Source organism: Leguminivora glycinivorella, chromosome Z, assembly GCF_023078275.1.
Source record: "Leguminivora glycinivorella isolate SPB_JAAS2020 chromosome Z, LegGlyc_1.1, whole genome shotgun sequence".
NCBI classification, from domain to species: Eukaryota; Metazoa; Arthropoda; class Insecta; order Lepidoptera; family Tortricidae; genus Leguminivora; species Leguminivora glycinivorella.
Genome location: NC_062998.1, coordinates 35,738,479 through 35,764,429, shown reverse-complemented (window position 1 = coordinate 35,764,429; position 25,951 = coordinate 35,738,479). Strand labels below are relative to the sequence as shown.

The 25,951-nt window shown below is 38.7% G+C and overlaps 1 protein-coding gene across 1 annotated transcript; it reads right to left on the bottom strand.

Annotated features, from left to right (window-relative positions):
* Positions 1–1,626: 1,626 nt before the first annotated feature.
* LOC125240476 (V-type proton ATPase 116 kDa subunit a 1-like) lies at positions 1,627–24,846 on the bottom strand. The gene is made up of 15 exons (XM_048148369.1): positions 24,721–24,846; positions 23,485–23,661; positions 22,004–22,176; positions 21,698–21,890; positions 21,240–21,416; positions 20,897–21,109; positions 17,879–18,029; positions 15,585–15,746; positions 13,501–13,706; positions 12,465–12,574; positions 11,455–11,582; positions 8,276–8,514; positions 7,647–7,836; positions 3,433–3,607; positions 1,627–1,759 (listed from the first exon to the last, which is right to left on the bottom strand). Exons 1-15 carry the CDS (start codon positions 24,835–24,837, stop codon positions 1,627–1,629), a joined length of 2,544 nt encoding a protein of 847 aa, XP_048004326.1. The 5' UTR covers positions 24,838–24,846.
* Positions 24,847–25,951: the final 1,105 nt, after the last annotated feature.

Here is a 25,951-nt window from a genome sequence, read left to right as displayed (position 1 = left end):
GTTTTATTTTTCTACGATATGAACCAACTACTCTAGAATTTTGAAGATCATCATCATCAGTAACGAAGTCAGGTTTTATTTTAAATATCAATAAAATCTAAAGTATTTGCTAATGCTAGGTGCACGCCCCCTTGTCACGCCCCTCGCGACTAAGCGACCGCAATTTTATTCTGGTGGAAAACTTCTCACGAAGCCTTCACTTCGCACCTTCGTGAAGCCAATAAAAACTACGCAGTTGTAACTTTATATTCAATAGATTTTGCTAGTGACATTATTTATTATGAAATTACCTCCACTTTTTTAGCGCCATCTATTAAATACTATCATAACTACACTGATGATGCCTACAATTTTTTTATTTCAAAATGTGTATTGTCGTGATATCATGATATTAAAATAAAAAGAATGCGATTTGTTCTTATATGAAATAAAAACACGCAATAATATTTAGGGAAAATATGATTTTGGCTAGTGATGTGCAAGTTGCGGAAACTTTCCAAAAAAATCTTAAATTTCTTGAAAAATTCACGAAACTTTCACGAAAAATAAAGGGAATTTAAATTTATGAAATGGAAAGTTTCCATCCATACAATTGTCCATACAAAGTATGGAAAGTTTCCGAAGTTTTCCTATGTGAAAATTTCAGAATTTTGGAAACTTTCCGTCGGCACATCAGTAATTTTGGCCCCTTCCAGGCTGCGAAACAGCGCCATCTACTTTTAAGCCTTAAAGGCCCGTACATTTCAGGGGTACGCTGTTTTGTATGGCCTTTGTCTGTTCCGGTATTATTTGTCTATTCCGGTCCTTGTTTATCTGGTATAATCCAATCAGAACTCAAATAAAAAAAAATAAGTATCAATCGTTCGTTGCGAGCAAGGTAGTGCCTTTGCACTTTGCTAGGCATAGGTATATTAGCGGGGTACAACCGTACCCTAGATATGAAGGGACCTACTTCTCTCATTTCATGATAATATTATTTTCCTTCCACTTTAATTAATTTAGGCTATTTATTAAAGGAAAATGAAAGAAACCAGCCCCAGACATTTACTCAAATAATACAATGACAACAAAAGTATTAAGATCCCTTTTATTGTGCATATTTTTTAAGATTATTAAATTTGTTTTTTATCATGCAGAAACGTCTGCGAGATTACATATTTTTAAACCCCGCCCTAGTGCGTTTAAGAATTTTATTGAGGAAGGGCATGGATAAATTCGCACGCACATCCAGCAGGCCTCCATGGCGCAGTTGGAAGTGCGGCTGGCTCCGGCAAAGCCAGAGGTCGCAGGTTCGAGTCCTGCGTGGTGTGAATTTTTAAATTTTTCCTTTAATTTAAAAATAAGATTATTTAATTTTAGGTAATTTGTCGTTATAAGTACCTCATGTATTTAAACGAATAATAATAGGTCTAACGTTTTTGATGATATTAACTAGCACCTAAGTGTTACATCAAAAAGAACGCGCATTTTTGAGTTTGATATAATTCTCAAGGAAAGCTCAGTTTCTCAGTTAAGTATGTGAACATTTAAAACAAACGATAAATAAGTACTACATTTATTAAAGCAAAATAACTTCTAGTCAATGCCGGTAGCAAAAGAATTATTTATAATAATTATTACTAACAACTAATATTCAAACGTTCTGAGAGTAGGACACACTTCCGTTTTATCCTTGAGAGATTCGGAGAATAACGCTTCAAAGGAAAAAGGCTTGAACATAATACCAGTTCCCATGAAGAACTTGCTCATGAACTCCACCCTGAAATATATCAGTAACGTTGAATATAATTATAAACCTTACAACTTTTGTAATAAAGGCTGGCCGAAACCCATATGCGGGTCACTGGACAGTGAACGTTTTAAATACAGGTTGGTTTGAAATCGCTAATCAATATAATGATGTGTAGGTTGACAGTTCAATATAGTATGAAAAGTAAGTAAGTAAGTAAGTTTATTTGCAAAGAATAAGTAGGTAAATACATTATCGTCTTAGGTGGTAGGTGACATTTGGTGATTCTGCTATTTGGATGCTTATTCTGCTATTTATCCACGTGGATAAGACATCTGTCACTCTCACACTGACATAATTGCTAAAGCGTGACGGATGCTTTATCCACGTGGATAAGCAGCATGCCCTGCTGGCGTATCATGCTGCCAATTTTATCACTTATCCACGTGGATAAGACATCTGTCACTCTCACACTGACATAATTGCTAAAGCGTGACGGATGCTTTATCCACGTGGTTAAGTGATAAAATTGGCAGCATGATACGCCTGCAGGTTGTATTAGCATGCAAAACCTTAAATTTATAGCTACTATTTATTCTATTTCTATATCTTCAAAGAGGAAATCTTTTACACTGTAATAGCTCTTTTCAGTCAACAACTGCATTAACTTATTTCTAAATCTATGTACAGGTAGCTCTCTTAAAGATTTTGGTAACTTGTTGAAAACTTTCATGCACATGACAAAACAGTGATTGGAATATAATGCTGTCCTAGGAACATAATTATGTACTAGTCTTCCAGGATCACGTTGATTTCTAGTAGAGGCGCTTTCAGCAGTTGTAAATAAATACATGTGCCTCTTTACAAACATGCACATTTCTAAAATTTATAAACTTGGCAGCGGCAAGAGTTTGAGTTTTTTGAAGGATGGCTTGCATGTTTTGTAGGGGCTAGATTACAAACAGCACGTATACATTTTTTCTGCGCTACAAATGCGGTATTAAAATTCATACAGTTTTCCCACAAAATAAGCCCATATCTCAGCACAAAACTAACATATCCGTGATAAAAAATACTTTCAACTTGTAGAGGTTCACAATGTTTATAACTATTCCAAATTTCATATCGATAGCAGTAGTTCTCGAGATATTTAACAATGTGACAGACGGACAGACAGACGGACAGAGTCGCCCCATAAGGGTTCCTGTTGTACCTTTTAGGTACGGAACCCTAAAAAGACAGTACCATAACTGACATGGCGTTGCAGTCCAGCAGACTGATAGTCAGTGGGCACCTTTAAGCTCAGTGGTCGACACGGTTAACTCAGTTAAGTGAATTTATAACTATATTGCAACGGACCGAAGTCTACGCTCAACCGCTAGTGTGTACGCTCGAAGGGGCTTCATTTAATAACAGTAAATAATGATTATTTCAAAAATAGAGATAAACTAGAATACCATGCAGTTTTCTGAGATACTATAACTGAAGGCTTTTACGCACTCTCAAAATTAACCAGAAAATTTAGAGCAAACGCTTTTTCAATAAACTTGTACAATGCACTCATGGTCACAACAACTAGATATACCCTTTTACTCGTACATATAACAGGGGTAAGAAAATTTTGTGAAAAATGCTTACATTTCATTCTCAAATTAATATACTTATTATGTATGTAATGTAGGTATATGATATGTGTGACTTACCAATGCAAACGCAGCGTGTGCAGGAACGCAGACAAGCCCTCCATCAACACAAGAATGTTTATTGTAAACACCCCCCAAATTATAAACACGACGACTATTTTAAATGCTCCAAATGTGGTATGATCGGAAAGAGCCATTTTTGAGAAAATCATACTCCAGAGCATTTCTGATAATTCTGAAATAACAAATAAGTAAATAAGAAACAACTGGGCAAACTTTCTTTCCTCTACTGGGTCACAGCTGACTATGGTTGCAAAATATTTGAAACAAATTGTGAAATCGTAAAAAGGCATATTTATTTAAACTTGTGCCGCCACGTCAACTTGCATTTCAGTTTTCAGAAAGTTTATATATCTACACTATGAATCGCTAATACATGGAAATAGGTAGTGATTCTGAGAAATAATGTAAGTAAATAAGGCACAGCGGGGCATTTCTGACTTTGAGATATATATACCAACTAATCGAAACGTCTTCCTTGTTTCACATTAGGTATTTACTAGAATGCCATATGTGTCCAGATAATGTACTAGTAAACTCAATGTTGTTGGTAATACAGGGTTGGGCAGAATAACTATCCTAGTTAAAAAGTGGTATACAATTTTAAAAACACTATAATCATCTATAATGTGAAAAGTAGTGCTAATATTTATATTTATAACATCCTATATTTTAATGTGTTATGTAATATATTTTATATGATTTTCTTTAACTTGCATAATTTTAGGCATTTTGCTGTAGGAGTTTGACCCGGCACGCACGACCTCATCTGCTAAGTCACGCAATACTTGACGACCCGACCGCAAAATAAATACCAATTTTAGCCTTTTAAATAAATACCACGCAGTAGGAGCCTCTCGAGTCAAATCGAGGATCCGGCAGACCTCGTCGGCGATGGCGGGATAACTTAGACTCCTTTTTGAGAGACTGGTCAGTTGTCGCACAAAACCGAGAGGAATGGAAAAAGAGGGGGGAGGCCTTTGCCCAGCAGTGGGACACAATAGGCTCATAATAAATAATAATAAATTTAGCCTTTTGCCATCTCAATAAAACCTTGTATTTATTTTTATATGTAAATATTAATAGTTTTCAGTTACCCACAGATGCGTAGCGTACGTTTCAAGATAAAATATCAGCCTAAAAACTTCGACGAAAATGGCACTTGAACTCCTGAAATCGAAATGCATTTTCTTTCCAAAATGGCCATCGTGCCGCGTAAATAGCATTTTGTACAGCCCTCACATTTTTTAAAGAAACAGCGTACATACATAAATTATCCTTATGTTTAGGTCCTTTATTTCATGGTTATTTTGCAGTATGCAAAATGTTGTCCTCTCTTCAATTATATTATGTAATTTTAAGCACTATTTTATATAATTTTAAGCACAATTTTGTATGAATCGCCCATGGTTATTTGTAGCTACTTTACTGACACAAACCATTCAATTCCTACAAAATCTTTACTTGATTTCAGAAGAAAAATACTTATAAACGATTTTTGATATGCAATATCAACGCAATATTGGATATTAACTTTTTTCAGTTAGTTGAATATCACGATCAATCCGCAATGTTCGCTGTCAAAACTTCCAACTGTAAATACTTTTCAATTTTCTTATAAGAAAATAATTAAACAGACTGTAATGGAAGTGTTTTTTAGAATCCGTGAAGGGCATTAAATTGTCGATTTAAAATGATACACAGGGAATAAAAATCTGTTATATTTATAGTATTTTATGCAACAGGCGTTTAAAGGAGGTCAAAGAAGACGAGTGGCGTGGGTAACAATTTGAGGCGAAGCCGAAACTTGTTATTAAGACGCCACGAGTATTTTTTGACTCAGTTAAACACCGTTGCATACAATACTTTTTCTACGACATGCACTTACTTTTGTATAGTTTTCTAGAGTAACTTTCGTGAAATTCGCACTGTTTCCTATAAGTATTTTGACTTGTCCTCTGCAATGTTTCTGCTCTCACCCTGTCGCTCGCACTCCCCCGCGCCGCCGCCCGCCCCCGACCGGCGCCCCGCGGCCCGCTATATCCCTTAAAGGCTACCCTTTTATGTAGGGTTTTAACGATCTATGCAGCCCGTCGTCACTCCATAGTATGATAATATCATCAAGCTATGATTGCCAACATTACGACACAAAAAAATGCTATCAAATCAAAATGACATCTATTATTAATAGTACTAAAGTCCATTATATTTTGGTAGCAAAAATACATAGATAATAGAGTTTCATATTTCCTTAGTCTATGGCCTGACCTACGTGTTTTTTTTTTTTTCAAAACGTCAAGTCGTCAACGTCAAATCTGTCGTAACTTGTTTGAATTTTCTAAGTAAATAATAAAATAACTAAAGTTATTATTGAAATTTCGGGCAAACCAATAAGAAAGTGTGAAATTTGTGGTGTTAGATATTTGAAAATATCAACTTGTGGCTTGTTTTTGCCTAGCTTTGCACTGGATATATGCAGGTCGGTAACTAGTATTTTATTATATTTTCGTTTCGAGTTGCTAACAATTACTCATTTAATCAATTTAAAGCAGTACTTATCATGTACAGTCTACGATTTAAGCGAAAACATTCTGTAAATAAGTTTTTTCGTAAACAAACAAATAACCTAAAATACCAATAGAGTGTGACCAACTTATCGATAATCTCTTTATTTCAGATGACGATTATGGGTAATTTTAACAGGTAACGAAGAATCGGCATATTTATCCATCTCCTGTATGAAGATAATGTTGGGCAAAGGTTTTCAAGGCTTTTTGCAGTAAATATTAACTTTCCCTGGTAAACATGCAAGAAACACGAAGATTGAAGCAACAAATACTGGCTTATAACAAAACTCTTAATTAGGAGGCAGTGCCAAATATGAACGTCAGGCACAGTAAATCATAGGAATTTTCTGCAAACGCCTCAAAATTAGTTCAACTGAGAAGTGCTGTAAAGTAGTTGAAAAATTACTTCATGTAAAAGAAAAGTGATGGTATATTTTGCTTTTGTTTTATTCATTTTATACAGGGGCGTATTAAAGGCGGCAGGCTCTTTTTAGGGTAGCGAAGCAGCGTTTTTTCTTAAATTTCATACTTTATCGTCACTTAACGGGGCGGTAATCCTGACTGGCTCAGGATGCCAACGCCAAATCCTTGAAATACGCCTCTGACAGCCATCCCAGACATTTTTTTAAATATATGTATAAATACTATAAATTTACTGTTAAGTCGCCATACTGCAAAATATCGCAAATTTATCGATATCGATAAATATTAGGGACTGGGTTGGTCGAGCCCTAGCGATTTTTTCTTTGTGTTGGTAGCAGTGACATGACCTCACGACCGTCGAAAAAACGCCTGCATAAATCGGTTCGAGGGTTGTTCGAGAGTGCCGACTCTTAAAACGTAGTGATTCAATGCTCTTTGGATCTATGCACGACACGGTAAATGACGAATAACAACACGGGAGTAGAAAAAATAGATAATGACATGTATTACAACACGACAGTTAATCTGCCCAACCCTGTATATAATACATACACTAATAGACTTCTAGAACAGAGGACATGGTCGCCCCATTATCTTCTAGCGACACTAACGTGCGTGCGCGAGCGACAGCGCCCACAGCCGGAGGTAGGAGGCGGTGTGCGAGATGGTGCTGAGCACGAACTCGATGGTCTCCACGCCCTGGTGGGTCATGAGGTCACTACTACTACAGTAACGTACGTGCGCGAGCGACAGCGCCCACAGCCGCAGGTAGGAGGCGATGTGCGAGATGGTGCTGAGCACGAACTCAATGGTCTCCACGCCCTGGTGGATCATGAGGTCACTACTACTACACTAACGTGCGTGCGCGAGCGACAGCGCCCACAGCCGCAGGTAGGAGGCGGTGTGCGAGATGGTGCTGAGCACGAACTCGATGGTCTCCACGCCCTGGTGGATCATGAGGTCACTACTACTACACTAACGTGCGTGCGCGAGCGACAGCGCCCAGCCGCAGGTAGGAGGCGGTGTGCGAGATGGTGCTGAGCACGAACTCGATGGTCTCCACGCCCTGGTGGATCATGAGATCACTACTACTACACTAACGTGCGTGCGCGAGCGACAGCGCCCACAGCCGCAGGTAGGAGGCGGTGTGCGAGATGGTGCTGAGCACGAACTCGATGGTCTCCACGCCCTGGTGGATCATGAGGTCACTACTACTACACTAACGTGCGTGCGCGAGCGACAGCGCCCACAGCCGCAGGTAGGAGGCGGTGTGCGAGATGGTGCTGAGCACGAACTCGATGGTCTCCACGCCCTGGTGGATCATGAGGTCGCTAAACGACTCCGACGCGTGCGCCATTTCACGCTTCCAAGCCGCGTACCCCTCTGGTTCATACTCCTCGTCAGGTATTTTTTTCTGAAATTGCAATTGCTTAAACTTTTTTCTGAACAACGAACACTAGAAGTAATGTTACAGGTTTTAAGGGTGGTAGTTTAAAATTACAATCATTAAGGGCTACTTCGCCGCACGGCGCACCGATCGTCAGTAGGCCTCTTTAACCCATGAGCCAAAATAAGGTAGTTAGACCTTTAACTTAGCTATCTGTTAGGGCCACTTGCACCAACGAAAATGGAGAGTTCACCCGAGGGTTAACCCATCATTTTGTATGGAGTTTGACAGATGACAGCCCACTAACACCGGGTTAAATGTTTGGTTCAAGTGGGCCTTAGTGATCAAACAAATAAGTTTAATGATAGAATCCAAGAGGTCACTTGCTTTCCATATAACTACGCATTCGATGCGATATGTATATGTATTTCAGTTGTATCGGTGTTTTGTTTTATAATACGCCTACCAGTAACTGCTTCCTCTTCTTTTTGGCAACTTGCGCCGCGAAGCAGGGAGGACCGAAGAGCATGATCGGCACGCAGATGACGGCCACGAACAGGAGCGACTGCTGCACGGTCCTCTGCCCGCCGAACATGTATGCGTCGCACTCGGGCGCCACCGGCTGGGACTTGGACATTAGCACCATGTCGATAAACAGGATCAGCACCAGTGGCGCGCAACCTTGCCCTTCCTTTACACTGGGAGCTTTAACAAGGTTTACTATTATCTTGCAGACACTTTTTTCGCATATATTTGATTAGTATTTCTTGGCAGAAGTCACGTTTGGCAGAAACACGTTACACAGAATATGCTTTGGAATAAATCATTTCGCAGATTTTTATAAAACCGAATCGTATTTTGTCATAATGTTGTTGAACATAACAGTCTTTTAGTCGAATAGTACTTTCGTAGATAATATTAGTGCGTAATATTCAGACGGCATAAACCTGCAATTTGCTTTTTCATAGCGAGTCGGATGTGTAAGGGATGATATACCTAACACTCCTTCTCGCTTCGCTCGTCGTCGTACCTAACGGTGGCTATGGGACAGTATTTCCTTTTTGATTTCGTGTCACAATTCTGCTCTTGTAATAGTATTCAATACGATTCAAATGGTTCATAAAATTATGTTAAAACAAATTCGACCAAATTAATGTTACTGTAAAACAATATTCTGCCAAATGTGTCATATGCGTCGTAGAGATAATGCAAACTAAGTTTTCTGCAAAATTACCATTCGACCGAAAGTGTTTCTGCGAAACATGTTATGCGAAGTGAGTATCTGACCAAAATTGTTCTGCCAGATGAGGGTAACCCCTTTAACAATGTACAGAACTAACTTACAAAAAATGAAAACAGGTTTGTCACTAAAAAAACCGGCCAGGTGCGAGTTGTACTCGCGTTGCAAGGGTTCCGTACACTACAAGAAGGGCTTAAGCGCCTCCTTTTCAGTAGGAACTTGAGTCATTTTTGCGAATAATAGATATTTTGAACAAAACGAAACAGACATGAGTTTATATGTAATATTCAAACGCGCTCACGCAATTTCAAGAGATTTGGTAACTCCTTGCAGCGGCAGTGAGTGAAATTCGTAATTTGAGTTTTTTCTTTTAAGTCCGACTTACGCTTTACTGTAGATTTCTAATAGGTTTTCCTGTAATATATAGATTGAAAACTATCTCGTGTATTTTTTTGATTTTTATTAATTTATTTTTTAATTTTTAGTTTCGGAGATAAGGGGGGGGTAGTGATTTTTTGCCTATTTTCTTAAATTACTTGAAACTTACTTTACTAAAAATTATTAAAAAAAATATTTTTGAAATACTTATAAAAAGCTCGTTCATTTGATATGTTGTAAGTCCAGAGATTGGACGGATTTGCGACATTCTTAGTGACTTTCGTCATTTTAATGACTTTTAGTATGAGATGTCGCACAAAAATCCGATCTCTGGTTGTAACACAATATAGTTCTAGAAACTGAGATTTTTAATTTTCACTTTTACTTCCCAAGAGTGGCCCCTATAATTGAATTTTCTTAATTTAAATTAGGTACCTACATGTCCGTCTTTGGGTCACAGGTTTACATATGTCTGCTAAATTTCACCGTACAGACAGACACATGAGTGATCCTATAAGGGTTCTGTTTTTCCTTTTTGAGGTAGGTACGGAACCCTAAAAAAGCGTGTAATTCATGGGACGATAAACATTCCTCCGGCATTTTTTTTAAATTTGGTGCGTTTTCTAGTGGCTTAAAATAATGTTGAACGACAACACCAAACTAATGTCACTGTAAAAGCCTGAAGTATGTTAAAACCTAGTTTTTACCGATGGCGATTGAAAGCCTGAAGTGAGAAATATTTCTTTACTTCGGGCTATTACCGACATTGATTGGGTAAAATCTAGATCATATCACGGCGGTCGGTAAATGTTGCAACAGACAGAAGTTTTGCGGAAGTTATAAACCTAATTATACTTATATTAATCATCATCATCATCATCATCATTCTCTTGTCCTCTTCCCATTATTTGGGGTCGGCGCAGCAGATTTTCCTCCCCCATTCCTCTCTATCAGCCGTCATTTCCATACTAACACCTTTCACTTTCATATCATTGTTCACACATTCCATCCATATTTTCTTAGGCCTTCCACTACCGTTGTCGCCATCCACCTTCATATTTACCACTCGTTTTATAACATTGCTTTTATCCCTCCGCATTACATGCCCATACCATGCTAATCTGCTTTCTCTCAGCTTCTCTTTCACTGGCGCTACTCTCACAGGCTTCCTCTTATGTACTCATTCCGAATTCTATCCCGTCTTGACTCTTGTCACACCACACATCCATCGCAACATTCTCATTTCATTCACATGCAGACTTCTCTCATCCTTCTTCTTGACGGCCCAGCAGTCACTTCCATACAAGAGGACAGTTCGGATACCAGATTTATAAATTTTCTTCTTCAGCCTAAGGGGCATGCGGGGATCGCACGTTGTGCCTGTGACCTGTCGCCATTTCATCCATCCTGCGTTAATTCTGTGCTGAACTGCTCTGTCGATCTCGCCTCTCGTACTTAAAATCCGAGCAGGTAGGCAACAGGGACTGAAAGACCGCCGAAGTCGCAGAGAAGATACTCAGTTTTAGATCTGGGGATCGATTTTTGAATTTCGAACGCACGAAGTCGCCGTTCGAAAGTCTGTGGGAAACGACGTGAGATTTTTGAAAGAAAAAGGACGGCTAGTGATTTTAAAACTAGTGGTAATACCACTCGTTTTCGATTCTGTTAGTAGAATATAAATCGCTAGTAGTGGAGATATTATTGAAAGAATTTCACGAAATCGAATAGCCGAGATTCAAAAATCGGCCCCTAGCTGATCTTCAAGCCAACATTTTCCAGCCTCCGTTGCCACCTGGCCAGCCTGCCTTGCACCTCGAGTCCTCTTCTCCGACAAGCACGATGTCGTCGGCAAAGAGCATGCACCAGGGCGCCTCCTCCTGCATGTCCGACGTCAAAGCGTCCATTATCAGCACAGAAAGGTATGGGCTCAATGCTGAGCCCTGGTGCAACCCTACAGCACAAAATATTAATCACAGTTGTCGATATAATAACGTCGCTAACTTAAATAGAGCATATTGGGTACTTACGAGATGCACCGCCATATTTGAACCATTTAAAGAAGATTAAAATGACGAGCCAGAAGAATATGCAGAGCAAAAATAATATTTGAGGTATAAACTGCAAAACAATCAAATATCTGTGATCTTTAAAGAACCTGAAAGACAAAAAAATATTATGCAGAGTATGTAATTAAAACCAACAAAAATATATTATGTTATAATTTTTATGGAAGCTTTAAGCGTCGATTTTATTTTCCGCATTCAGCATACTATGTACACATACATAGAGGTAAATACATATATGTAGATTAATTTGTCACATAGTCTTGACGGAAATTAAAAGAAACCAACTTAAACCTTATTTCTGTTACTTACTTCTTAAATTGCAAAAGAGTGAGGAAGGTCGCGAGCTAAAGCCGAAGCTCAATAGTGTTTACGATTATGATTAGAGATGCAACGAATAGTTGTTTGGCCGGATACCGGATACCGAATATTCGGCCCAATCATCGGCCGAATATTCGGTATCCGGCCACCGAATATTCGGCCAGCAGAATTTTACCTACAACACCTACAATTTAAGCAGGGAGCGAGCGCGTCGTGCAGGTTTTGATTTGTTGCGTAGTGAACTTCGCGCGGAGTCCGTTTTAAGTGCAAAATACTAGTTTTATTATAATTATTTCGTTCAAGGCAAAATATATGTTTAAAAGTTTATTTTTTTAATAATAAAGGGCTATGGTTATATGTAGGTATTACAATCGTAACTGTTTTTTTACATTTAATTTGTTTACCCCAAAATCATTCAATCAAAAATAGCACATCCGGTATCCGGCCGAATATTATAATAAGGGCCGGATAGGCCGGATGCCGAATAGTAACCAAATATTCGGTGCATCTCTAATTATGATCCAAAAAAAAACGGTCAAAGGTAATTTACATCTGGTTGCAGTTCCAAATAAAGGGTTAAGATTGCAAGGCGAGCACTGGTACTTTTATCTGAATAAACCTTAGTTACTAAAAAAAGAAAAAAAAACTCTTACACAAAGTTAAATAAACTAAGGGTTATTCCAAATATCATGTGGGTTACACCAATAATTATAGAGAGTTTCATTTTTAGTGAGTTTTCGAATAGGATTTTGTTCGACGCCAACTGAAAACGTAAAATGACAAAATAAGAAGCACGCAGATTAAACATTTTTTTATGATAGGAGGCAAATGAGCAGACAGCTCGCCTGATGGTAAGCGAATGATCTGGCAGAGTTTAACACTTTCGAAACCGGGCTCTACGCGGCGCTACGACATTTTCGCTACATACGGGGAAATCCATGTAATCGGCTACGCTTCTACGAGCGGTGTACCCGACAGTCGGGTTCTTGGTAGCGAAAGTGTTAATAATCAAGTTATGTATAGATAGTATATGTATGAGTATATGTCGATACAATGATATCTAAAAATATGGGATTAAATAAGAGCCCAGCGTGCGTAGCCTTGGCGTAGCCGAATGCACAAACTCTCACGAAACGAAACGCTCTTAGATATCTATTTCCAGACCCAGAGCCAGACTATCTATCGTTTACGTTCCGGGTCGTAGAAATGCCGTTCGGCTACAGGGCCAGACCCGCCAGACCTGAAGGTGAAATCATTTTTGTGAAGGATGAAACTTAGGGTTAATGTAGAGTTAGTATATATTAGGCGTATAATGTACGTTTGCATATGAGCCAGTTTGGCCCACTGCCAATAAAATTTACTGCTACAAGGTTTTAAAAAAAGTCTGTTTCGTGAATTCTCCTTTTTTGAAATGATTATTATCAAACTAACAGTATTTTCTAGCACATATATCAGCCATGAGACTTCAAGGAAAGTTAGAGCTTTTTAAACCTTGTAGGCCGTAGGACGAACTAGCTAACATGCAGATATTAAACGTCGATACTAACTCTACATTATCCCGAAGCTTCATCCTTGAGAAAATGATGCAGGCAAGGTTTGGTGCCTATTTTGGAGCACACAGGTGCTTAAAATTGATATATTCATATAGTTCCGCCACCTATTAAAAGATTGAAACTATCTAATATTTACTTCCCAATATGGATCCTGCCCAAAGACGTAAGCGTGAGTGTGGTCCCCGGGTTCCAAAAGAAAAGACTCCTGTTCAGCTAATTGGGCGTACGTGTGTGGCACTCTCCAACCAGGAGTAAAAAGTCTTAAGGATTTTGAGAAACAGTCATTGTAAACAAAACCAGAGTACATGCTGAAACAGCTCATCAGCAGCATTATGTATCGTCCTGAAAAATAATGTTTTCTGTAAGGCAGCTTATTAACCCTTAAATCGCACTCAGTTCTCACAAACTACCAACGAAAACAGTGAATATATTCATTTAACATATAATATTTATATACTAACATTTAGTAAAAAATAGGCCAACCTACCTCTATAAATATTAGATCACCTAGTGACGTATTAAATTTTTTACAAATAGTTTCTTATGCTCACTCAATCCACACACTTTTGAAAAGCCGAATTTTGATGAAAAACATAAGATTTAGACCGCTATTATATGTGTATAGTTTAGTAAAAGTGAAATGGGAATTTGTAAAATACAAAACGAACCACTAACGTGTCAGGTTTTTTTATAATAAATTTTTGTAAGTGCTCACTCAGTCCACACGTTTTGTCCAATCTCAATATGACAATGGGAAGGTGGGGAAAATCAGGAGCCGACATAGTGTGGTCACCCTACTTGATACATTTGTATGAGAAAAGTTATGTCTGAATATCTTTAAAACCAGATAACGAATATAAAATATTAGATGGTGGATATTTAGTAAAAAAAATGAATATATTCACTGTTTTCGTTGGTAAAAAAGCACCTGTTAATGGCTGTATCTTTTGATTTATCTTTTTACAAATTGAGGTTTTACAATTGTTTTAGAACTTTTACTAAATGATTTTTTTTTTTTTTATTTTCGGAAGTTCATCCACACACACACCTATCGACAAGTAATCATTATGTAGTAATCAATTGTAGAAAAATCATTTAAGAAATATGTTTATAATATAATAGATTTGAAAAAAAACCTACGTCAAGTAGGTAAATATGTTGCACACTGTCAGGTTTGCTGTAATGATGGCGTCATAACGAGTTAGGAGAAGCCGTGCAGTATTTTGAACAATGCCGAGTAGGTATACGGTATTTTATCAGTATACGGTTTTTTTATCAAACTACATATCTTGTTTTTCTAATTATAAAACACTTGCGATTTTTTCATAAGAACAACCTATATAAAAATTATATAATAAACTTGTGTCAACCAATTTTTTGGAAGATAATTTCATAGCTTTTAAGGTTTTCTGACACCTATTTATTTAACATAAAATTAAACGAGCGGAATATCATAAGAAACAGTAACAGTAGATTCTTAGATGGCGCCATCATAGCTTGTCCATATCTCTAGTTTTGCTCAAAGCAATTTAGCTGACACTCAAAACAAAAGATTTAAAAAAACAGTTAAAGCATGCGTGCGTAGCCGAATGACATTTCTCCGACGCCAAACGAAAACGAAACGCCGCGCAAGTTAGTCTAGCTCTGTCGCGCCAATACGCACGAGCGATAGAGATAGATATCTACGAGCGTTTCGTTTCGTGAGCGTTTCGTGAGCGTTTGTGCCATTCGGCTACGCACCCTGACCAGAAATATACGACTATTGTCAGGAGGGCGCTGTTATTCTGATGTATGTGGTGACACTGGTGACAGTTCAATGGAGAAAATAGTTCTAATGAAATTCCGCAACATGGCGCGTAGTCTTATATCGTATATATTTCTAGTCAGGTGCCGTAGCCGAATGTCATTTCTGCGACGTGAAACGAAAACGAAACGCCGCGAAAGGTAATCTGGCTCTGTCGCGCCAATACGCAAGAGCGATAGAGATAGCTATCTACAAGCGTTTCGTTTGGTAAGCGTTTGTGCCATTCGGCTACGTACCCAGGCCCCGTAGCCAAACGCCGCAGAATCTGTCTCCATCGGTCTTACGATTTGGCGCGACAGAGCCATTCGGCTACGGGGCCAGGTTTTAACTGGGAATTGACAGTGCAAAGTTACACTGGCAACATTTGAGAAACTTTTTGACCGGCGAAATTATAATTTACGAATCAAAAAAAATACCGCCAAAAAAGATATTCCATATCTCGCTGTCCGACCTCTCTTCCATGAACTTTTTTTCATTGACAAGCATCCATACAGCAGCCGAAAACATGATCAACCCGTGACCCATGTCGCCAAACATCAATGAGAAGAGAAACGGGAAAGTTATTATTGTGTAGAGACCTGAAGGATAAATATAATGAATTTAAAGATAAAAAACGTTAGAACGGTTCCTAATGCAAAATTAAATAAATGATAAATAAATACATTTTTCTCAAACATGCAATGAAATATTGTCTTTACGTTCCTTAAAATGGGCTGGGAAGTATCGCTTTTTGGGCGCAACAACTCGAGAGGACTGTAAAGGGATTTCATATTATTTTTTAGGCCTAGGCCTGCAAAGTAACTTTTTTTTATAAAATATTGTCCTATAGAGCATTTTTATTTTATTTCGTTGTATGTTTGAGAAAAGCACTATACATGCCTCGGCGTGAAAACGGATTCCCGGCCTCGTATCCCTATCCGGCCTCGCTCGCACGCTCGCTCGGCCGTATATACCCACTTGGCCGGAAATCCTCATTTTCCCGGCCTCTGATGTAATGTACTATTGGAGGACACTTGCATAGATCAACCTATAAAGCCCCGAACTAAGCAAAGCATGTACTATGAATGCTAGGCGTCGATAATTATGTAGTAAGTAATATACAGCAAGAGCCGAGAGCCGCCAGACCTTCCTAAGAAATTATCTATAGTACATTACTACAGAGGCCGGGACAAAGGGGGTTGCTGGCCGAAGACATATAGACGGCCGAGCGAAGCGAGGCCGGATAGGTCTGAGGCGGGCAACCCCATTTCCCGCCGAGGTATGTATAGTGCTTTTCTCAAACATGGTATGAAATAAATAAAGTCTACTGAAAATAGTAACTTTGGATGGCTGTATCTCCTAAACTGTGCGTCGTAGCGCAAAAATAATCGAATTTTCGTTCCCCTTTGATGCCCCGTATACGCTTATAAAAAAACAAAAAGTTAAAAAAAAATTAAAAAAAAACGAAAAATTTTTTTTTTGTATGAAAACGCACCCAAAATCAAATATTGTCTAGGGCCCGTACCAGCTGCAGTCGGCACGTCTATAAAGCCCCTTATAGTTTTTTTTTAATTGGCTAAATACCTGGATGTTATGTCACAATTATCTGTGTTTGGAAATTAAAAAAGAGGACTTTGCCGGCCTTGGCCTGCAAGGTTTGTATGAAATTCCATTATCTATCAATCGTCCTAGCCGCACCTGCAACGTCATACTTCGCTGCCAATTATAAGGCACATAACATCAATATTTCATACCATGTTTGAGAAAAAGTAATTTTCTATCGAGAATAATAAATCGTCCCAACTAGCGTTTAGGAATACTTAACGCATTCACTGTTTTCCTCTTTTCCTGGACATTTGCCAGGTGCCGCACATTGCTGTGTACCTCAAACGCAGGGCTCGGATACCGGCTAAATTTTCAAACCGTTATCATGTACTTGTGGCAAAACCTTTAAATTTCGTTTTCGCTCGAAAAACCGCTATTTTTAAACCGGTTTTTAGGGGAACGCTTTCATAAAGGTTTCGTTCAAATAACCGGTATAGAACGAAATAAACCGGTTTATTCCGCAGCATGATAGGTAATATACTGTTCTAACCAAACAAAAACAAAGTTTATTGTTAACTAGTGTTCGTCCTAGGGATATGTATTGAAGACCAATGGATTAAGGATGAAAAACTGCTATACCTCCAGAGGTGTGAGAGGCGTAGATATATAAACAAAAAAGTTATAGTCAATAGACGGTCTTTCCGGGTAGACGGTCTTCCCCACACTGACCTTAAGTAGTTCTCGAGATATTTAACAATGTGACAGACGGACAGACAGACGGACAGAGTCGCAACATAAGGGTTCCTGTTGTACCTTTTTGGTACGGAACCCTAAAAACGTACCTCAGTACCATACAGAAAAAGGTACGGTGGCATAGATGGCATTACACCTTTGGGGTACGCTCAGCTAGATGGCTCTAATATTAATATTTGACATTTTAACACATACCAAGCTAAGAATATGGGCCAAATTGTCAAAACTGAGGTTCAAAAGTTTTAAGCCTGTGTCAAGAGATGGCAGTGTATGCACTGTGATTACACATTTTACTTCGACAGTAACTCTCTATAATATTCGATTCTCTTTGATAGTTAGTACAAATTTTTTGTCATGGTTAAGCTACAATGAACTACCCTCGGGTAAAGATAGCGGCTAGAGATCAAAGCTGTGAATCATTCAAAACTGTTACCTGGATTTAATTCCCTGTAAGTAGAATCACCATACGCCGAAATAAGCGCTTGAAAGCCGTATGTGAACTTATTGGTGCGATGGAAAGTTGGGGGCGTTTCGTGAGTTGAGACCTTGGACATAAAACATGGCACAGAGGTTGCCATTTGCTCCTGTAAACAACCACTGAATACATTACAGTAATAGCCTTAACACCAATGCCTTGATGAATGGAGCCGAGTTTGCTAGAAGAGAAAAGTTTCTGACCACTTAGAGATTTGCAATGATTAGTGGCCTGATTTTAAGTAATTTTAATAGTATTTTCATGAATGTTAAAAGTGGTATTATTGTTTGAAGAAACTTCTCTTTTGACAGTCAGATCCGATTCCTGTCCCTTTTGTCCGGGTTTGCCTAAAACACACTTTGACTAATTCGCGTTTTGCCAAAACGTCATTTGGAATTCACTATTGGACTGTCTCGCTTTTTGACTATTACTTTTACCTACTAGCTTTTACCCGCGGCTTCGCTCGCGTTAGAAAGAGACAAAAAGTAGCCTATGGCACTCTCCATCCCTTCAAATATCTTCATTAAAAAAATCAAGTCAATTCGTAGTTCCGTCTTCCCGTGAAAGACGGACAAATAAACAGACACACACACTTACCCATTTATAATATTAGTATGGATTTCGCATTTTGGCTCAAACTCATTGATCCTAAGAAGCTGTTTGCCCTTTTCGCGATATGCCTAATTTACAGTTACATTAAAAGTAGGCCTCTTTGCGTTAAACTTGCATGGGTTAAACGCTTTGCGGGGCTCCTATTTCAAGGCGGTTTGCCCTTCGGGCATCTGAAGATACCTAACGAACCTAACCTACCTAAACCTGTCAAGTCTCACTCTGTCGGATTCGCTTTTGACGAGAAACGCAACCAACCTAATCCTCGATATGCCAGATTCTCATTTGGACAAAAACGCAACTGGCCTTTTGATTTTGTTTTTTTATTTCCGCTACCCAAAGGTTGTCTGGTAGAGATTGCTCTTTAGCGATTAGACCGCCTGTTGTCTGCCTCTATTTATAATCATTTGTTTTGTCTCCACTGTCTCTATTTTATGAATCTTTTGCTAAGGTGTGCCAATAAAGAGTATTCTATCTATATCTATCTGGCCTACATCTACACCCGACTACTTCTCAGTTGGTCTAGGTATAACGCGATTTAGAGAAGGAGGCCGCGGAGCGCGAACGGTAAACCCAGGCCGAGGCAGACCCGATGCGCCGCCGCCGCACAGAGTGCAGACGTGCCGCTCACGGGCGGAACCTGCAGCCCTAACGACAGCCAGTGGGTGAGGAATGCGTGAGAGCGCGCTCGCCCAAAACGCTAGCTCTCGAGTTAGCGTGACCCTGTGTCCAGGAAGCGCTCCCACGGTGAGGATCAGTCGGCTCAAAGCCCGACCAGGCGGCGGATCCTGATCCGGGATCCGCTGCGGGCCGCTGCGGGGCTGCGGTGCGGACGCACTAGTTACTCGTAGTTCCCCGAGGTCCCGGTCCATAAAGCGGTGAGAGGACAGCAGGGATTTAGTGGGTAGGGTTAGGCAGGCCGTTGCCTCGTGTCCCACATCAGACATCACCGACCGGGTTGCACACCATTGTCACGTAGCGACACCTAGTGAGTATCAGTGTTACTAACGTGGTATGTATTTTTATGATTTTATTTTTTCTAATAAATAAATAATATGTTCTAGTTAAATTAATAAAATTACATTCTTATACTTTCAGTCCATTTTATAGTTTCAGCATAAAGGTTTTGTTCATCTAGTTTATTCAGAACTTTTTGGCTAGTTACCTCTATGGTGGGGAATTTGAATTTGGATAGAGAAAAGAACAAATGAATGGGAGATGGAAAATTCTGGACGTGAAGAAAAGGCGTTTTCTGATTAAATATGTACAGAAATTAATTTTATAAGATAATAATGATGTTTATTGGCATGGAAAGCACATGCATTTTGAGGAACTTTATAGATGCATAATAAGGAAAAGTTTTAATTTGGTGTTTTGGAGATGCATAGTTCCATCATCGAGGACAGGAGCAATAGGTCCTCAGACTACGCACTGCAGCTGTTGCTGATATGCGTTGGCGTTTCGGTGGTTGTGCCGAGACCTAATAATTTTAATGCTTGTCTGCTGAAGTATTTTCCGGTAAGTGTTACCATAGTTCAATCTTAAAAGGAGTAGGGAAATTCTTTAGCTTATAAACGTGGTTCTTATTATTCTATTTCTATTGTAGGGGAGGAGAATGTTCATACTTCACTAATGAATCCGGAGCCGGGAACGGAGTGTTTCTTCGGGGACTTCAGCGATAGCAGGTACCTATTGTGTTGGTTTTTATTGGTTTTTGGTTTTATTTGGTTTTACCTTTTGGTTTGTTTCTTTTTACAGTTAAAATCTTAATTTAAAACCTTTCTATTCAAAAGTTAATAACCATAAAATGAATACTTGAAAGCCTATCACATGATTGCAACATTTGCCAGATCCAGTTTTAGTTTCAGTTCTAGTTATAGCATTAAGAGTCACACATTTACTAAGTAATAATAATTGTTTACAACAATTTGTTTGGTGGTGGTTTAATCTATATATTAGGTTTTTCTTAAAATAAGTTTGATCTATGGATGGTGTTACACATAGGATGTGTTATTCCTAGGTTTTATGATCGAACTGAACTTGATGTAAATAACAGTTTAACGAACCAAATCTTCCTCTACCAAGTTACTGAGTTAGGTTTTATTTAGGGTGTACATAATAAAGAATTTTGTATAAAATACTGGTGTTTCTTTATTCTTTCCTGAACCCTAGGTATTATGTCAACAGCCGGGCATATCTCTTAGATAGGTTGGTGACACCATCTCAAGCCCGGCGGTATGCGTAAACGCATTCCCCATTTAAAAAAAGGTATAACGTGAATTAGTCAGACTACGTTTTTAGGCCGACCCGGACAAAAGGATTTTACTAAATTTAGTGATTAGTTAAACATGAGTCAAATACTATTACCGAAGTCGTATCCAATACTTCTTGTACTCGTCCCAAATCTGAGGTGGGGATCCAACATTGGCCAATCATACAATTTTTCGTGATATCAACGGTAAAAAAATTCATAGTATGGTATATTGCTTTAGCTTTTCTGAGTCTTAACAGATACGTTGGGTGAGCCCTGGCCATCGTGTGCATTACCATGCAACGATGGAATCTGGTTTTTTCCAAAACCTAAAAAATATAAATAAATAACTGTCTGTAGATCATAACTAATTAATCATCATTATCTGTAAACGTCAGAAGATCTGGAAACGTAGATGCTTATATAATACATAGGCGTACGTAAATACATCCTAATTACCAGTGACAAGTCTTCAATCTTCGCTCTAAGTTGCAAATCGGTTTCAAACCTCTGCGACGCGGTGGGTGGCAGCGGGTACAGATCGCAACGAAACCCATCACAAACCTTCTTCATACGGGCAGCGAGCTCCTCTCCTTGGATAACTAACAAGAAAGCCACCTTACGGACGTCAGAATTCTAAAAAAACACGCAAATAGGGTAGAATATGAAACATAAATGAAACTGTCCAATAGTAGCAACTCAGTAAAATGTGGAGAAGTGAATGTCGATCTAAACTATAAGCATATAATTTATACTCATCAGTTGCTAAAACTTTTATTCAAAAATAGTTAGCTTGGCATTTACCGTATTTCTGTACTTTGTGATGAAATAAGAGAGTATACACCTTCGTAAGTACACGTCGCGTGACGAGATACACCTGATTCACTCAAGCAATGAAACTAAAAGGGATAGCATACATTCATGGGATCCTTGAATATCCGGTCATCGTCAGCTTGCTTGTAGAAGGCGCAGCCGTGTGAGAGCCGCCACAGCATGAGCTGGAAGCAGTAGGAGCGCTTGCGCTGCACGAGCCCCGTGATCACGGTGAGCCGCGCGCCGCTGTCCTCCGCTGCGTGATGATGGTGGGCGGTGCTTAGCTTACCACCTGTACTAAAATTTACCCTTCAATAAATTACCTACACGATTATAAACAAATATTACACAACACCACGTTTCATAATTTTAGGAATTTACAAATTTTAGAAAACTGTATAGGTACTTACGCGACATGCTTGATTACTCCGAGGTTAGCCGTGTGCAGGTCCGCATTTCCGATCATCACCGAGACGCTGGTCAACGTGTAAAACATTTCGGCCACTTCTCCGTAAGTTTTATTCATATTTGTCAAGCTTGTAGTCATATCCACAACAACTCTTTCCCACTTTTCGATGATGGTCTGTAAAGCAGGAATTAGATGAAACCTACTATGAAGGCATTATCTGTGGATCGGAATACACATGAAAGACGGAGAATGGTACGACGCCGATGGGATAACCATTAACGAACTGCTACGATTCAATGTACATCCAGAATGCCCTAACTCAGCAGCCCTTCAATTACAAACCTCATCAAGACTGTGATAAGGCCGATTGGTAATCATAATTGGACGTTACTGAAGGAGGAGAATACTCTTAGTGGCAGAATTACTCAGAAAGTCGTTGAACAATTGCTTTACTTATTTACATTGCAGAGAATCTTCTCAAAGATACCTGCTTGTAAACTTTACTTTTCTAGCCTTTTCATTTTTCATTAGTCTAGTTATTAAATAATGCCTACCTATAATATTTCAAATAATCGTTGTATTGTTTTTCCCATCGCAAAAGTAAACTTACTTCGCGATGTGTCGGATTTGGGAAAGCAAACAAATGCCGCATTTATTGTTTTTCATCACATTGATGTTTAAAGGTCTCATTGCGTCTACGTGTACTGAAGAATAATGTACAGTCACCGGCACAAATAAGTGATGATTTCTATACCTTGTCATATTAACGTCTTGTTTGAAATGTCATACGAAATTGTCAAACGATTAAAAGCGACAAGGTACAGAAATCATCACTTCTTTATGACGGTGACTGTACTATTTTATTCCCAAGGGAGTAATGGATTTAGTTTTAAAAATTAATACAATACATACAATACTTCAGGCAAAGGATGTTTCAATCAGCCAAGGACTTTTTTTGCACAGCTAAAAGTTGACTATTAAGCTATAAAAAAATATTACACGGTATGAAAAATGCATTTTATTTATGTTTTACAATTATTTCAGTGTGTTTTACATTTATAATTTCTCCCTTATTGCACAATATACTATTATTATTGTTAATGACGCGCTTGTTAACGACGAAATGACTTCCACCTCAACAACGGTAAATCAAAAACGAATGCCAATGCTGCATTTGTGGATAAATGTGTTCTAAGTAATTTCATAAAATTTTTAAATTTATGCCCAAAGCTGGTAGATTAGACGTTTAAATGATGATTTTTGAATCATAAATGTCAAAAAAATTACCAATTCGATTTAGAAATGTTTTATTATTATTACAGTTAATATCTTCTTCGTGTTAGTGTGGTAAACAATTATGTGTTCCACTCGGTACTGAATTCTCAAATTGAAAAGGTTATTAATGAAGTTATTACCTCCACCCTATCGCTCCAATTGCGTGTTGATAACTATAGCGTAGGCTGCCTGGACGAGTTGACTAACCTCGTAAGTATTGGTCTCATGAAGCTCAAGAGCTGGAGGATTGCCTTGTAGTTTTGGTATCCGAATCTCATCCTCAATCATCTTGTCGTGGATGTAGCGCAGTTTCCGTTCAATTTCGGCGATGCGGCATATTTCTAGCACGTACTTACGCTGGAAGGCGTTTAGTTCCTCATTCAACTGTAATAAAAAAAACTGTAATGAAAGGATTACTTATTCTGACTTGGGACTCAAATTATTTAAAATTTCTACAAAATCGGTTTAGCGGTTTATCCGGGAGGACGAGTTAGGAAAAAAGTATTTTTTTTTATTTTCTTTTTATGTAATTCCAAATATCGTTGGGTGGATAGTGGAGGTTGACCTCCGAGAGCTCGGCGTCTGCGAAAGCTGGCGCGATACCGCTCAAGACCGAGCAAAATGGCGTACTCTTGTGCTCGAGGCCAAAACTCATTTTGGGTTATTGCGGCAGCTAAGTAATAATTCCAAGTTATGTGAATGTGTTACCATAAAATGTATTCAGAACCCCTGATTTATACGAAAACGATACCAAACGTGACCTAGCAGCTTCAATGATGTAGATGGTGAAGATCAAATTGAGACAACTGAAAACAATTCAAGAGCGGATATCTCCACTATACAAGATATCCAAAATCTTGAAAGAATCAAACTTGTAGCTTAATTAGGTTTTGTTATTCTATAACCATCATGCCACTGTGATGAATAGGTTTCAAGATTTAAATGCGAAAACCCGAAGTACTGGACCTTCAACCCTTCCGCACCCCTCCGTCTTTAGGTGTGCGTCCGAGAACTTGCATAATTAAGCTCCTAACTAACAAAGCTACTTAATCTTAAGTATTGTTTCTTGCATTTCGCTCTATACCTTTCTAATGCTTGGCCTATACAGCAGAAAGGAATTCTGTCGTAGCACTTATGGTTATTTAATTCGACACTAAAGGACTTTTTACACTACACGGCTGGTTTTAGTGTCACGCAGACCGACCGCGAGGAGCAATCCGCACTGGACTAATATTTATTAACTTCAGGGAGTATTTCAGATTAAATCGGACGGGCCCGCGCGGACGACAACATCAACTTCATACAAATTGGTCACAGGATCGCTCCGCGCGGTCGGTCCGCGTGACACTAAAACCAGGCTTAAATCGGATCAAATAATCAATTAACCCATAAACTGAATTGAAGCTAAACGACTGATGCACTAAATGAATGGTGGCTACGTACATCAGTGAACTGTACACACTCCATCTCGCCGAGTTGTGCCAACACCGTGAAGGCGGCATCTGGCGACAGGAACATTTCGCACTGCGTCATGGGGTCGCTCCGCAGCATGCAACTCATCGCGCCCACTTGTTCTCTCACTACTATCACTATCACTGACTAGCTCTCATAAATAAACAAATTCTTTCTAATTTAGGTGTATAAGACATCTAATGTCAACTTGATGTAGTACGACGTTTATGCACAGTTTTTTGAAATACGAACAGAAGATGTCCTTTCTTCTTTGTATAGTATCCGCTGCATCCACACATCTAGGTTATTCGACGAACATTCGTGATGGCGTCTCCTTCATTTTCTCTTGGATAGTGAGAGATAACATCACGAATAACTAACTATTCGCCGAACCCCTTCATTTTTGTATGCGCGTTTATACAAAGAGTTTCTGTTTGTAGACATGTCAACCCATCTGTATTTTCAAAGACATATAACTCGATCCTCTTTGATATTATATATTATGTGACTCAAAGATAATAGAATTTTATATAATGATTTGACTATGGAGTTTAGAAATACTTCTATTCTCCCTGGATGTGACCAATAAAAACGTAAAAACGATAAAACGTAGTGATTCAATGCTCTTTGGATGTGACTCATATTTGTATGTGACTGACATGTGATTTGACATAATGCATTTATTATCTGTAGTAAGCAGGTAGTAAGCATGTTAGCAACATGTTAGACAGTTCTGTTATTCTTCTGAGATGCTTCTGAGCAACCGATGGCCGTCGCATTTCAGTTGCCGTTATAAGGTAACTGTACCATATTACGGGAACTTAAGACGTTTCCTACTTTAAGTGAGGTTTGAAACAAAAATGCGAGGATTCTAGTGGTGTTAACTATTTTATTTTGAGGATAAGTCTTCTACGATTGATTTAAGACACTATTTTGCATCGTAACTTCTAATTTATAGAAATTACCGTTGTTTTACTAAACCCTTAGTTTGCCCATTATTCCGGGATACAATTTTGGTATGGCTTTAATTCCGGGAGTCGTTGTACATTATTACGGGATATCTTTAAAGTCCACTTTGTTGAAGCATAATGTAAAGAAACGAATTAAAAATATTGTTTACATAAATATATAATGCACATATCGTTTTGATAAATGCTTATACAGAGTGTATTTTTTATAATTGGCAATATTTTGGTGAGCTGGAATGGGAAGGGAAATATGA